The sequence below is a fragment of the Megalobrama amblycephala genome, linkage group LG21, assembly GCF_018812025.1.
Source record: "Megalobrama amblycephala isolate DHTTF-2021 linkage group LG21, ASM1881202v1, whole genome shotgun sequence".
NCBI lineage: Eukaryota > Metazoa > Chordata > Actinopteri > Cypriniformes > Xenocyprididae > Megalobrama > Megalobrama amblycephala.
The window spans coordinates 24,253,136-24,269,701 of NC_063064.1; the positions used below are offsets into that span (position 1 = coordinate 24,253,136).

At 36.4% G+C, this 16,566-nt stretch overlaps 1 protein-coding gene across 9 annotated transcripts in view; it reads left to right on the forward strand.

The window, feature by feature from the left end:
- The window catches only part of diaph3 (diaphanous-related formin 3), a 333,418-nt gene that overhangs the window by 183,010 nt on the left and 133,842 nt on the right, over positions 1–16,566 (forward strand). For all 9 annotated transcript variants that reach the window (XR_007182073.1, XM_048171951.1, XM_048171952.1 and 6 more), the window contains 2 exons: positions 13,007–13,102; positions 14,065–14,159. Coding sequence is in view for 8 of the 9 variants with exons in the window: in XM_048171951.1 (XP_048027908.1) it covers positions 13,007–13,102; positions 14,065–14,159 (191 nt within the window). In the remaining variant the exon portion in view is untranslated. The remainder of the gene's footprint in view (positions 1–13,006; positions 13,103–14,064; positions 14,160–16,566) is intronic.

Sequence of the window (16,566 nt, forward strand, 5' to 3'; positions counted from 1 at the left end):
AGACCAGCAAATGTATCATAACTGTTTCCTGTGAGTTGATATTAGTAACTTTTATAAGGGGTAGGTGCAAATTGGTTTAGGCTTACTTAGATCTTCTATAACTAATGTACTCCTAATCAGGTTGTTCTGTGGGGACTAGGAGTGTTGGAAATGTACTGTACTCTACTTTTTTTTTTTTTTTTTCAGTATCAGTAGTTATTTTAATTATTTTTAGTTTTTTGATATAGGATTTTTAATTTGTTATTTTGCTCGTTATGAACTGGCGTAGAATGTGATGTAGTCAAGTTGTGAAATTAGAGACTACCATCAAAATCCGTTCACATGTGGTCACTGGAGAAACTTTTGCAGTGCATGTTACTACTAGGTGTAAATAATAATGTAATTACAGTCAATGTTAATGTGTACACCAGTCCAAAGACTGAAATGGCTTTTTCTCAGTATCTTTTGAACATTCTGGTGGATTTTGTTGCATCTCTGTTGTGTTCACTTCCACAAGACTGATCAAATTTGTGTTTCTGTTCCTTGAACGATTGAAAAGTTGTGTGCCCAGACAGCACCGCCCCTCCAATCCTCAGCTTAATAATGCGGTTTGAAGTATTTGTTATTTTGTGTTTTATCACAGCAGGGTGTGAAACTCGGAGTAGTTGTAAGACAGTGTGGTCCCTCGCATTCTTTCCTTATTAATCAGCCTGTCAGACGCTAACGCCCCGGTCGATGTAGTGACGGCCCAGAGTGGCCAGGGATTAAAACACTTCCACACACTCTCTCAGCACTCTGTCAACATGTGCCAGAACGTTCCACAAGACCACCGCTGCTTCAGGGGCCGTCACACTGATGACTAATGGGTAATGAAGTCCTTAAGAACCCCTGGAGTGAGCACTGCTGTCATAACTCTCTCCTGAGTGATTGGACTACAACCCTTCAAGCATTTTATCTCTGCCTGTGAAGAATGGTTTGTTTCAAAGTCACTCATGCAGACACAGCTGGACATCTGAGGCTTTGACCTGATGTTGGCCGTTTGCTTGGTGATTATTTTAATCGACCGCAATCAAAAAGCAACTTAAATGTTAAATATTTATTTTTATTTCAGCATTTCCCAAACCAATATATAGTATGAATCTACAGGTTGAATCTACTTTTTATTTTTTTTTATTTTTTTTTATTATTTTAGTGAATATTCAAAACATTAAAAATAGTAATGTTTCCAAACTTTTGACCGGTACTCTGTTTGTGTGTGTGTGAGATAAATAAATAAAATATATATAGTTATATAGTATAAATAGTATATATATAGTTTGGAACCACTAAGATTTTTAATGTTTTTAAAAGAAGTTTCGTCTGCTCACCAAGGCTACATTTATTTAATTAAAAATACAGTAAAAAAAACAGTAATATTGTGAAATATTATTACAATTTAAAATAACTGTGTACTATTTAAATATATTTGACAAAGTAATTTATTCCTATGATGCAAAGTTGAATTTTCAGCATCGTTACTCCAGTCTTCAGTGTCACATGATCCTTCAGAAATCATTCTAATATGCTGATTTGCTGCTCAATAAACATTTATGATTATTTTCAATGTTGAAAACAGTTGTGTACTTTTTTTCAGGATTCCTTGATGAATAGAAAGTTTAAAAGAACAGCATTTATCTGAAATACAAAGCTTCTGTAGCATTATACACTACCGTTCAAAAGTTTGGGGTCAGTAAGAATTTTTATTTTTATTTTTTTGAAAAGAAATTAAAGAAATTAATACTTTTATTCAGCAAGGATGCATTAAATCAATCAAAAGTGGCAGTAAAGACATTTATAATGTTACAAAAGATTAGATTTCAGATAAACACTGTTCTTTTGAACTTTCTATTCATCAAATAATCCTGAAAAAAAATATTGTACACAAATATTTTGTACAATTGTACACATTAAATGTTTCTTGAGCAGCAAATCATCATATTAGAATGATTTCTGAAGGATCATGTGACACTGAAGACTGGAGTAATGATGCTGAAAATTCAGCTTTGCCATCACAGGAATAAATTACTTTGTGAAATATATTCAAATAGAAAACAGTTATTTTAAATTGTAATAATATTTCACAATATTACTGTTTTTTACTGTATTTTTAATTAAATAAATGTAGCCTTGGTGAGCAGACGAAACTTCTTTTAAAAACATTAAAAATCTTAGTGGTTCCAAACTTTTGGACTGTACTGTATATCTATCTATCTATCTATCTATATATCTATCTATCTATCTATCTATCTATCTATATACACATATATATATATATATATATATATCTCAAAAACATCAAAAATAGTAAGATTTCCAAATTTTCCAAGATTTCCGGTATTGTGTATATAATCATTCTTTACCTTTTTTTTTTTTTTTTTTTTTTTCTCTTTACATTTTATTTTTACAATTTAAGTATATCATTACTTTTAAAATAATAATAATTTCACATGAGACCAGTGATGACTAATTCGTTGTTACATGTGACTTGAAATTAGCTGATAATGTTACCTTTTTTGTCCTTTAAAGCAATTTTAAAATTGAATCCAGAATGCTGCAGACAGCACTGGTTTGTCCAATAAGTTAGTTTTTCTGAGTATGTAGACTCTCTCATTCTCTCAGTCTATATTTTTCAACTCTCCAGCCCTCGAGAACCATCTCGCTGCAGCTTTCAGGAGTGATCACAGCTAAAGACCTCTCAGTGTTTCTGTGTCTCTTAGACGCATCCTATACACCTTGGTCGCCTGGAAAAGTGCAGGCAAATGACTACCTCTGGCCTTAGTCCATCAGCTGTTATGCAATCAGCAGTGACCAATTAGGAGAGCTGCTCTCAGGTAGCATAATAACAGACCAGAATCCAGCTGAGACAGGAAAGAATCCTAAGTATATGACAAGAGCAACTGAGCTGCAGAGAGAGAGAGATAGAGAAACAATATGTAAGTTTGAAAGGCAGGCGTTTTTAGAAGTGTTCTTCGCCTCACTCTCACATTAGATGTGACACTATAATTAGCTTTGTTTCTTTGAGACAATGCTGCCTTGTAGCCAGAAATAACAATTAGGAAACAGCTATTTGTACAGAGAATGCCACAAGAAGAAAAGGACTTGAATCTGACAAAACAGCTCATTAAACAGGGTGACGTCTGCAAGTGTGTGAGCTTTTCACATTATAATAGGGTATTGCAGAAAGAATATGTCCTTTAGTATGATCTCAGCAGTGTGTGTGCATGTGCGTGTAAAAGAGCGATATCGCAGTGACTCAGCCTATTTTCTTAAGCCATACTCGCTCACTTTTATTTGTTGTTATATATGAAACTTAAAATGGACTTGCTTTATCAACACCCTCACATGCATTCACTGCGTGTGTGGAAATTAGCAGGCAGAATTACCTCTAAAGCCTTTAATCTACTTTGGCTCCTTTGTGTCGGATCCCAGGGTGATAGCAGCAGGATGCTCCATTCTCACTGTCCACTCCACTCACAGACAGAATAAACCCACACACATACAGTACTGATCCTAGAGGAGCCACTCTTTCAGCTATGCCCGTTTATCATATTTTAAATTAGAATACAGTTATTTTAAGTTATAATAATAATAATATCTCAGTTTTACTGTATTTTTGTTCAAATAAAAAGCAGCTTTGGATCCAAAACTCATAGCTACCCTAAACTTTTCAATTGTAGTGTATATGTCTTTCTTTTCCTGTTTATTTCTTTAAACTTTTAACCTCATTTTTGTCACATTAAGTGTTCAAGCTCATTCTTCACTTCTGGGTAATGGTACTTTTCAGTCAAGCAATAATTCACTGTGGTTCTGTTGTTTCTGCATTGTTTTTGTTGGTTCTGTTGGGCTTTTAATCACGAGTTTCCATCAAATCCTCTTAATTGACAGTCACATCAGAGACTGAGTGAGGTTTAAATGAAGAGTGTTTGCTTTAGTAATCACAGAGAAATGAACTATTGATGAGATGAATGATCGTTCCAGCTGAAAGCGTTTGAGGTCAGGTAAAGGGGAGATCACAAGATCATTTGACATTTATCTTTAGGTTTGTTTTTTTGTAAGTTTGTTGTAATTTAGTGTGAATTTGTGTATAATCTAATTTGTTGATAATTACATGACTTTTTATTGCACAGGTGGGGACTGTTGCGTCAGACGCCAAGTGCTTCTGTTCCCCTTTGTGTGAGCGTGTTTGTGCGCGCAAAGCAAGTGATAGAGTAGAGGTCAAAGAGGTTAGCAGGAGTCTTACCCAGCTGTTGATTAGTCAGAGAGGATCATGGGTAATGGAGCTTAGATTGATGTTGATGTTGAGTGATAAATGATGAGCATGTGTGTTCTTTTGTGTGTGTGGAGGCAAACAGTGAGATTAGACAGTGAATGATCTACTTCTGATCACATACACCATAATGAAGCTCTTTCTCCTGTGCTCTGCCTTTCTCTATCTTAGAATGTGAAGCTCAGCATCACCGTTCCCAATTTTTATTTTTTTTGCTCTTTTCCTTATTTTTTTTCCTTTATATCTTTTCTGTTTCCCTCTCTCTCTTTCTCTGTTTGCTGCAGTCTCGTAATAAAAGCAGCACAATTTATTTACAATTTGCCGTGTGAAGCTCTTACATCAGCAGCGTAATGTAGCGGCTCGTTTAAAATACATTTGCAGTCGCGACTTTATTTTGCAAAGATGATTTTTCATCCACGCTTCGTCCTTTTCCTTTTTGCAATGAGGAATTGATAATAGACCTGTTTTCCCTCTCATCCACTTATCTCGCACCATGATGAAATAAAGGGGGAAAAACAGGTTGAAATGTTCTTTTTTTCTTTTCTTTCCCCACTTTCTTTGTGTGTGTTTTTTGCATGTAGAAAATGTGCATTAATGCTGCGGATAGAATTTTAGACCTTTGAGTGATCACAGGGCTCTTGCAGGTGAGACATGCTTTTAATGGATCCTTCCACAGCTGAAACTTTTACTCCAAAACCATCTCCAACTTATTCTTGAGAAGGTATAGAAGACCAAAATTGTATTTTATTTTATTTTATTTTATTTTATATTTATTTATTTATTTATTTAGTTTAGTTTATTCTACTTTAGCTTTGCTTAATTCATATTTAATTGTATTTATTATAGCATAAAATAGTTTGAGATCAGCCAATAATTGGATGACCCTCTGCCGTAATACCTCGGACTCGCTGATGTATAAGTAAGAGAAATTTGACACAGGCAGACCTTTCTGAATTTGGTATTGCATGTGTAAGTGTTGAATTTTGAATCCGTTTGACTCAATGTTTTCCTGTAGATTGACGTTTAGTTTTCACAGTTTTCAGCATTTGATGGATTTTCTCACTGTCTACCTTCTGTCTGGAATCTCAAATCTCTCCAAATCCAGACCACAAACTGCACATCCTGTTTCTTAACTAAACTTTAAACTTGCCAAACAAGAACAGACAGTCTGCCTGGGTGGACAGAGCAAGCAAATGAAATGAGAGATGACAGAACAGTGTGAGGAGAAACAGAAACCCGTGGATGACAGTTGGAGATGGGTGGATAGACCATGAGATACAGCACAAAGAAACTGAGAGAGATGGAGATGGATAAAAGGAGGAGGAGAGTGTTTAATTAGTGTTGGGTTGTCTGTAACATTACAGGCCTTTTCTGTTGCCAGGTCCTTTGATGACTATCTCCCTGCGGCCCCGTCTTATTACCCATACAAATCTCTACAAATACTGCGGCATTATTGGAAACGCACACAATTGGGCCTGCCAGCTCCGGCACCAAATCACCAATCATAAATATGCACTTTATCATGATAATCATTGCATGTCTCCTCATTTCATTTCCACAGATGGTTTAATCTCTTTTTAATGTGGGCTTTAGTGAGGATTCTTGAAAATGCCAGAGAGACCCGTGCTGAGCATTCATGCGATTCGCGGAGCCAGCAACTGTTACCAAAGTTTCTCATTTGTTATTTAAAAGTGCATGCTTGTTTTGTTGTTTGCAGATACTTTCGTCTAAAGTAACTTCCATATCAGAGCTTGGCACACTAGCTTAACACGCATGCACCCATGCCAACTTTTATGGTTCTTTTTCTGTGCATATCTGTATACATTTGTTGGTCTGATTACTAATGCTTTTGTTCATATGCTGACTGTGGAAAGATTGATGTTGGTGAAATGAACGCTTTTAGCTCAGCGTCACAGTATTGATGCTGCGGTAACATTGCAGTAATGTTGTGGTATGGTTAAGCAGCCCTTGATCACACGGGCTGGAACACTGGATGCTGTCTCATGGGCCTGACAGCCCATCCCTCATTCTCTTTCAATCCCTGTTTATTTTATCTCCCATTCTCTTTAACACAACTCTGAGAGACATACAGAGAGAGGGAGATTTGGGGGGTGGGGAAGATGATAAAATGCCATTTTTCTAGATCATCATTATTCTCATTCTCCTCCTCTTTTGTGAGAAAGCAGATTGTTCTGCTATATTTATTGAGAAGATTATTTTGTTCCTGATTTGGTGAGGGAAGGAAGTTTGTCTAGGAGGTCAATTTCCCCAACCCAACTGCACCAAACCCTCAAAGAGCTGCTTATGTCGAACAACTGCCTGTGTTGTGGAAAAGTACAAAATAGCACACATTTCATCAGTTGAAAAATCGGAATTAAATCATTTGTAAATTAGTATATTACATTTTACATTTACATTTATGCATTTGGCAGACACTTTTTGTCCAAAGCGACTTGCATTGCATTATGGTATACATTTATCAGTATATGCATTCCCTAGGAATAGAACCCATGACCTTGCTGTTGCTAGCACCATGTTTTACATGAATGAAAAAGAAATATAAGAGAAATTACAAGAAAATACACAAAGTCATCATGTTGGACATGGAAGGTGAAGTATAATGCATTGCATTGTGGGATAGCACAGTTTTATCTCAGAAATAATTTTTAAATTACATAATTTTTTAAAATAATTTTGTAAATTATATATATAAGAAAATGTTTTGTTATATTTTGTATATTTATTTATTCATGATGAATGTTAACTACTGTGAAAAATGTTAACTACTGTGAATTTCACTTCTTTCATCACACTGGACATGGAAGGTCAAGTTTAACACATTCCATAATGGGCTAGCACAATATACTTTGTAGTACACTGCACATCTTGTCAAGTTTAGTAGCTCATCCAGGTATTCTGTGCATACAGAAACATTGTAGTTTGCACAGTATACATACTCTATACTCCAAAAATAGTGTTGTTTGCTAGTATGCTGTTTAGCTCACAGCCTATAGTTGTATGTGAGATACTTTGGTGTTGACCTACTCATCTGCATCACTGCCTGTCCTTCAGTAGATGAATAGTCATCGTGACATTTGGAGACACCATGTTAGACCATTTTATGTCAGTTGCCCTTTCATTAGCGATCTAAATGTTAATTGATGGGGTTAATGACTTCTCAATACAAGTGTGTGGCAGGAATCACAGAATTGGCTTGTGGGCTCTGCAACATTGGCGTTTTCACTCCAACTCTGCTCACCAGGCAAACCAAGCGCTCTTTCAAAGAGCTTTTAGTGACTTTTGCTTGGCCTTTAATGTGCCCTTTTAATATGGTGACAGTGTAGTACATAGCATGTGAAAAATTACCAGTCTGAAAGACCTTTAAACCACTGTTCTTTGTCTACATCAAGATGAATTTGTCTGATTAATATATTAATCAGCTGCACTTGTAAGTGAGTCAATATATAGTTTAGTTTAGTGTAGTTGAATCTATAGGTATATGGGCACATAATGGTGTTCAAAAATTGTAATAGAGTGCTACAGGAATGAGTCTTAAAACCCAGAAGTGGTGGCTTTTTTGCACTTCTGGTTTTGTGTCCCAAAGTCGATGAGTTTTTTTTTAATGCATTTTTGGTTAAGTGGGTGAAAAAAATTCTGTGGTTAACACAAGCTCAATATACAGTATTTTCATATTTTATTCTATGACATAAAAAAAAGTAGCTAAACAATTCTATTTCAAACTTTCCAACTTGTAGATTTTAAATAAAGATTAAATAGTTGTCGTAAGCTTAGTGGTGATGAAATTGAAGTCATGCAACCATTTATAGCCTACCTTTCGCTTTATACTTCTGCCGATTTGTATTTAGGCTTCACAATTAAAAAAAAAAATTGAATTTGTGAATATTATCTTGATGAATAAAATGTATAAGAATCAAAACTTGTCGATCTCATAGCATATTTTCTGCAATAATTCAAACGCCAATGGAAAAATCCCATTGCCTTTTGTTTTGTAGAAAGAATCAAGGTGATGCTATCTTCTAAAAAAAAAAAAAAATCTTGTCAGAGACTCACTATATTCTGTTATCATTTACTCACCTTCATTTTGTTCCAACCCCTGACTTAATTTATTCTGTGGACTACAAGCATACACTGAGCACCATAAAAGTAGTCCATACACACTATAGTGCAAAACTTTTGTGCTCTGAAATTTGCACTGCCCAATATTCAAACTTGGTGCTTCATGATCAGTTAAGAGACATGAGATAGCACTTTGATGGGCATCAGTATGGGCTAGCTCTAATAAGATTTTAAACCTGTTTTGGAGGGCAAGATTTATCAGTAAATAATGCCTTTTTGCTCACTTCCTCCAACAAAGCTATTATTTTTGGATGGACCACTCCTTAAATTCTTTACAACATCCTTTCCCATTCAAACACAACCCGTAGACACTTTAAAGAGGCCACAGAATCATAAATTTATTAGCCATATACTCAAGCAGTTAAAGTCTCAGTGAAGGCCGTTACACACACTTTGGTTTTGTGTGCCTCTGAGAGATGGCACAATGAATCATGCTTCATCTGACTTGTATATGTGTTTAGTGTGCATGTGCTTGTGTGTGTGTAATGAATGGGTGTAGTTTTGATGGCATGGCTGTTAGTCATGATGAGCAGATCAATACTGCATATCTTTATCCCACACACACTTGCTTTCTATTCTTTCTGTAGAAGAGGGGTGATACAGATGGGATGCTAGATGGAGGGGCGGTGAGAGGGCCAAGCTTTCGGATCGATATTCCAGCTGTGCACGGACTCCGTGTTTTTGAGTTCACTTTCGCTGAGCCTTATATCTGCATATCACAGATCTCAAATGATCGAAACGAAGCATGTTGTCATGCATTTCATGTGTTACATCTTTCAGCGTTTTGAGTTGATCTTTGAGATCCTCATGTGATATACAGGATAAATCAACCAATTTGTTCCAATTACATCAAGAACATGAATCTTTAATGATCTTCTTCCATCTTGCCAACTGATTACAATTAGTTCTTTAGTGTTCACGTTCTCAAGTTTTAGCAATCTCACATTTCACCAAATCAAATTTATCGGCTCCAGAGTTTTAGCATAATTAACAATTAATTGTGGAATATAATGAGAAATCATGTCTCTACTTCCTCTTGGTCTTCAGGCTCATTTTTCTGTTTCTGTCTAATTTTCTGTTGTTTTTCTGGCTCTCACTGTCTTTTTCTGTTGGCTGCTGTCTCTGATTCTACTATTTGCTTTTTTGTTCTGTTTTCTACCTTCTCCATTCACTCTCCGCTCACTAAAGTGTCTGAGGAGAGTGAACCTGCGGAAGAGCCACCCAAGTACAGTAAGTGTGTGTGTGTGTGTGTGTGTGTGTGTGTGTGTGTGTGTGTGTGTGTGTGTGTGTGTGTGTGTGTGTGTGTGTGTGTGTGTGAGCCTGTGGGGTAGTGAGGTTTTTCTGCATGTGGCCCCTCCTTTTCTGCATGTACCCCCCCATTAAACATTAAACATAAACATTAAACATCTTACTGACACCAAACTTTCTAAACATTCTGGAATTGCCTTTTCTACTAAAATGTGCAACGTTGCCTTAGGTTGACCAAAAGGTGTCACTTTTGCCCTTGCTTTGCACTATACGTAGGCAATTTACTAGGTTGGGCCATAGTTAATGCCTCTATAACCTGTAGAAGTGCTGTGTAGTCACTTTGACTTTCTATTGAAATCACAGTCATCTCTATGGGTGAGTGTATAAGGCAGACTCATGCCGGTTTAGCAATATGCATCTGGGTTAGCTGTTTGTGTGAATATGACTCTCTTCCTGTAGATTAACCCCGCTCCTGTGTTTTTCGAGCCGGTATCCAGACAGCCATGTTAATTAGTGCACAAGACAATTATGCACTTCTCTCCAGAGACCTGCGTTTACTTCTCTTAATCTGGTGTCTTAAATAATTAAACTTGTATTGAAACCCCCTGCTTTCCATCTGCTCCTCTCCTCAGCTCTTTTCTCTCTTTTTTTCCTCTGTCTCTCTTCTGAGATCTGAAGAGGTAGCTGTTTAATCTGTTAGTCACTGACCTCTGCATCACCTCTTTTGTTTTGTTGGTTTTAAAAGCCACACGAAAGTAAAAGACTATATCAGAATTATTTTTTTCCCTTACTGAAATCTCCATGCATTGTGAGCTAAATATGTACAGCTGAAACGGTGTGTGTGCACAGGACAGCGACAGTGTGACCTCATTTACCGCAGTCATCACAGCTGTGTGGCTCTAATCTCATTCTTCACAGCTGTCTTGCCAAAGACCAATCCCTTTACTCACTCAGCATGACCATTACACTCTCATTGGCTGTGCCTCAAAATCTAATGAGCTACATAGACAGTATTTTGGACATTGTAGTAATGTTCAATTGAATCTACCTGCCTTTTTGTTGAAATCTAAGATACCTACCTAGACAGTGTTTTGGGGCGTCATAGATATGTTCAAATTGAAGCAATTGAAGCAATTTCCCAGTTGCATTCGCACCGCCAGCAGGAACTCTAAAATGACGCAAGCCGGCCAACAGCAGAGTAATTTAAGTTCTCCATTCACTGATGTCAACAACTCCGTAGACTTTTCCAGGCTGTGAAGTGCCTGGACTTCGCCGTCAGTCCATCTTCCCCTGTTTACCATGTTTGTATAAGTAAGTATATGTAAACTGTGGCTGCATCCGAAATCGCATACTACATGAGTAGGTACTTCATTTGAATTTGAGCGTACTTCCAGACCGTTAAAAAGTACGTTCTATATAGTATGAATATGGGTAGTATGAATGGAATTTGGATGTACTACATCCGCCATGTTAATGTTGTCACGTGTCATGCGTCGTCACAACAGCGCGAAAAAATGTAAAGGACCCGCTTTACTCCGCTTTCATCAGCAATGTTTTTATTAATGCTTACCTTTCATCTGTGTTTTAATGTCGATTCAATCTACAGCTCAAAGGAGGCGTCGGTCAGTTGCTCGCAGATCACGCTTTCTTCAACAGCTTGTTAAATATTTGTCAAAGTATAATCACCTATTTAGCTAGGAAATTTTACCTCAGAATAAAAATACATCTGTGAATATCACGACAGAGGCTGATTTGGAGCAACGAAATTAAGTAATTTATTGTTAAAAATGAATGCATATAAAAATACACAAGAAACAAAAGACATGAATCAATAAACAAACTTGAATACATAAATAATGTGTAGATAGACAGAGAGGGAGAGAGAAATACACAACATAGCCTAAATATTATATACAATATGTACATAAATAAATACAATGATAATAATAAATGGTGTGTGTATATATATATATATATATATATACACACTATTTCGCCTACTATTTACAAACTGAGCACTACAAACTACTGCTGCCTGAATGTTGCTGTCCGTTTAAGTTTTCTAAACTCATTAAACTGCTTATCAACGAACGTCTCCGTTAAATAAAACAGTGTTAACAAGCTGATGTGCTGTCAGTAATAATGATTAAACATCTTTTAACAGCCGACTCTCAAAATCTTCTCATCGATTTACATTGTTTAAACTTTCAATAAGTCAGCCGTTTACTTGCATTATGTTAAACAAGTGCAATATCAATAAACATCGTTTTTCCTGAGGTACTTAAGGACTTGAATGAGCTGCAAATCGCCGCTTTCCGCCATTTTCGAATATGAAGAATCCTCTCCTGTGGCATTACGGGATAGCGCAGCGTCCATCGTATGCCTACTACAGAATTCGGGCGGAAGCAGTAGGTCATCCGGGTACTTCTCGCCTACTGTTTTTCGAATACTATGAATTCGGACATACTACTCGCCTCGCATACTGTTTTTCACATACTATATAGTAGGGAAGTATGCGATTTCGGACGCAGCCTGTGTGTTTACACGGCTTTTTAAAAATGGCGGGTACTGGTGTTTCATATGGCATGTGTTCAGCAAATCAACATACACTTTTGTCTCTGGTAGTTCCTATTGTGCTGGATTAGACCCTACTCTGAAGTAGGAGCTAATTTAGTCCCCCCAAAAGGCGTTCCTATAAATAAAATCATTTCCAGTTCCTGTGGTGCGACCACGCCAAAAAGCATACTTCTGCCAATAGTTATAGGAACTATGAAAACGTTTCTCCTGTGCACAAGCCCTTATAGACCTTCTTACATTGAAGAAACGTATCCAGACAATGTTTTTGGGCATCATGTACATGTTTAAATCAATGCTACCTACCTACCTACACAGCATGTGTTGAGCATTATAGCCATGAAACTGCTGCGTTTTTCATTCGGCACAAATTACATCACTCTCCTTCTCTCTTATCAACAATCAAACATGTTTACACAGTGCCATCCTGCTCATCATCTGACCCCAAGAGGTCAACATATCACAGAACCCCACAGGTCCTCATTAAATGCGTCTTTCTGGAGGTTTTGCTCTTTAATTATTCAGCGTTTTCTGTTTAGTTGTGTTTAAGATGAAATGTTAGTTTCTTTCCCACATGTGATTGACAGTAATGATGAAAAATTAAGTGCAGGCTAATGTGTTCCCACTGCTGTAGCCCATTAGTCTGCTTCAAGCTCTGTGTCAGTTCTGTGACTCTGTGTTGTTCACACTGGGGTTTTTGACGTGGTTTTCTGCATGCATGTTAGATATATAAAGTGTGATGATGATGATGATGATTTTCAGCTCGACGAGAAGAGGAGGATCTGGAGGAGAAGAAATCCATCAAAAAGAGAGTCAAAGAACTTAAAGTGCTAGATCCGAAGATAGCGCAGAACCTCTGTGAGTACTTTCCAGTAATCTTTTTCCACATTATTATTATTTTTTTTAAAACATTACCTAATGTAAACGAACTTGAACTTATTTCTCAAAAGAGCAAGAATAGGACACACACACAATCCATCTGACATTAACCAACAATGACAAAAATAGTGAAGATGAGCCATTAAAAAAATATTGTTTCAAACTTTTTTTTTTCAAGCATTTTTGATATTTTCATGTTGTTCTAAAAACAAAATTAAAGTTATTTCCCTCCTGCTCTTTCTATGAAGAAAGGTGTGGGAGTCAAAACAGGTTTTCAGGTGTCCTTTTTTCCCTTGTATCCTTCCTACTCTTTTTCTCTCAGAACCTTGGGGTACACAATAACACCTGTCTTGTGCTGTTGTATACAACGTCTTGTGTGTCTCTCTCTTTTGCACATACTTCTCCTTGCACCTGTTTTTCAGACTTTGACATTTTTTTTTTCCTCCCCCCTCCTTTTGTCTTTCTCTGTCTTTCATTTGCATGTATTCACACTGATTCATTTGTCCGTGTGTCTGAGAGAGACATGAAATGTTTCTGTCCCAGCTGAACACCCTGGCAGCCAGATCACTGTCCCTCACCCTTTTTAGCTCTTCTATCATTCACTCACTCATTTTCTCACCTTTCCTTTATTGCCGTTCTTCTGAAATCTGATTTTAGCTCAATACTTGTGAGTATTTGTGACAGATGCAAGCAGAGGTAAAAACCCTACTGCATTGATATATGAATGTTATCTTGATACTGCTGAAGTTCTCGTCTGGCCCTCATCTCGTCTAGTTGAAGTGCATTTCAAATGCAGAGGACTTCAAGCTCATTCTTTCTTTTTATCAGATATTATCAGCATGCAGTAGACACACACAAACATTTTAAACAGAGTGTGTGTGGCCTGTTGATGAATTACTGCAGGGAGCTTTTGATGAAAACTCTCTCTCCCTCTCCCTCAGCCATTTTCCTAGGGTCATTCCGTATGCCATATGAGGAGATCAGGAAAATGATTTTAGAGGTGGACGAGGATCAGCTGACTGAGCCTATGATCCAGGTAACATCACCTCTTATCACTATTCATGACCTTTAAAGCATGCCCATGTTCAGAGAGGACAGCCACAAACATGAGGAATTCAGGGTACATTTTTCAACAGCCATTTTGCTTTTTGTCCAGAGTTGTGTTATAGGGTACTTGTATAACTTGTTTACATGATAGAATTTACATTTATTCATTTAGCAGACGCTTTTATCCTAAGAGACTTAAAAATGTGAAATACAACAAGCAATTCATCTTAAGGTGGCAGTTACATGAGAAGTGTTAGCAATACAAAGTTTCAGACTCGGTCTTTTGAATACTTGTTTAAAGTTCAGTTATGAACATGTTTACAAACGTGTCTCATTACATATCTATGGAAGAGGATTAGGGCCAAGCAATAATAAAAAATAAAAAAAACCATCTCGAGATTAAAGTTGTTAAATTTCGAGAAAAAAGTCGATATAAAATGTTGAGAATAAAGTCATTAAATTACGAGAAAAAAGTTGTTAAATTATGAGAAAAATGTCGTTAAATTTTGAGAAAAAAGTCGAGATAAAATGTTGAGAATAAAGTCATTAAATTACGAGAAAAAAAGTTGTTAAATTATGAGAAAAATGTCGTTAAATTTTGAGAAAAAAGTCAAGATAAAATGTTGAGAATAAAGTCAAATTAACAAATTTATTCTCGTAATGTAACGACTTTTTTCTGGTAATTTAATGAGTTTATTCTCGTAATTTAATGAGTTTATTCTCGTAATTTAATGACTTTATTCTCAACATTTTATCTTGACTTTTTTCTCGAAATTTAACGAGTTTGTTCTCGTAATTTAATGACTTTATTCTCGTAATTTAATGAGTATTCTCGTAATTTAATGATTTTATTCTCGTAATTTAATGACTTTATTCTCGTAATTTAATGACTTTATTCTCAACATTTTATCTCGACTTTTTTCTCAAAATTTAACGAGTTTGTTCTCGTAATTTAACAACTTTTTTCTCGTAATTTAACAAGTTTTTTCTCAACATTTTATCTCGACTTTTTTCTCGAAATTTAACGAGTTTTTTCTCGTAATTTAACGAGTTTATTCTCAACATTTTATCTCGACTTTTTTCTCGTAATTTAACGAGTTTTTTCTCGTAATTTAACTAGTTTATTCTCAACATTTTATTTCGACTTTTTTCTCGAAATTTAACGAGTTTTTTCTCGTAATTTAACAACTTTAATCTCGAGATGGTTTTATTTTTTATTATTGCTTGGCCCTAATCCTCTTCCATACATATCTAGTGAAATGTTTTTTGTTTTTACAACAACAAAAAAACATAATTGGTGCAAATGTACATTGCAGAGATTGAATTTGCCGCATTCATTGTGAATCGGACTGTTTTCCGACGCTGAAATCACTGGATCATGTGCAGCACTTCACTCTATAACACGAAGCGCAACAGGCTATGCTTATTTAAATAGCTGCCTTTTGAATATGTGAGCTCACTAAGCCACATTGCACTTTTGATAAACAGTAAGTTCAGTCATGACAACTCTCGGAGTGGATTAAATTCAACCTGCATTTATTGGCATGGGGCATGAAGTATACATGGCTTGATTTTGGCGTACGAGATCTGCTATGCCACTGCTACTGCTGCTGCTGAACAAATACAATAATTTGTTCCGCTTAGTCAAATATAACAAACAAAGAAAAGGCTGCTGCAAGAATGGTAGAACCCCCGTAGTCGATCTCTATAGGTGGCTCTGGAGGGGAGGAGGGATAACAGAACTTTCACATTGTGCAGCTTGTCGATTGCAGGCTAGGGTACGATATATATGGTTGCGTGGATTTGGAAATACTTCTGATTGGCTGGTGCCACGGCATAGAAAGGACCAATCAGCGTTCGGTTAGAGTTTCATGTCTGAACTCTGTATTAGTGTAAATTCATTAAGTAAATTCAAAGTGATATAGCAGACATTTGCACACCTGTGATGGCATGACCACTCATCAGTTTGGTTCTACAATAATGCTGCGATGATGACAGACAACTTAGTTGCACAGTGCTTTCACCAAATACATGCAGCATGCACATCAGAACTAATTTGCTGTCATTATATACAAGGCTACATCACTATACACTAGATATACTTTAGAAATACTCCATAGAATGGCGGCATAGCAGAATCTCTACTGGTTGCGGATTTCTACTGTTGCATGGTTTAAATGCATATATTTAATTTTGGTTTTATAAATACATTAAACATTCCTCTCTTTGATTTTTCCCTGCTTTTTATCATTCACCATTGATGTCAGGCTCAAGTTTATGTATTCTTCAGTAGCTCAGCGCACAGCAGGTTCTTTCACGATTATAGTTTTAAAATATCCACTACTTCAGATCTATAACAGAGCTTTGTTATTTTATACTACTTACCACTCAAAAAC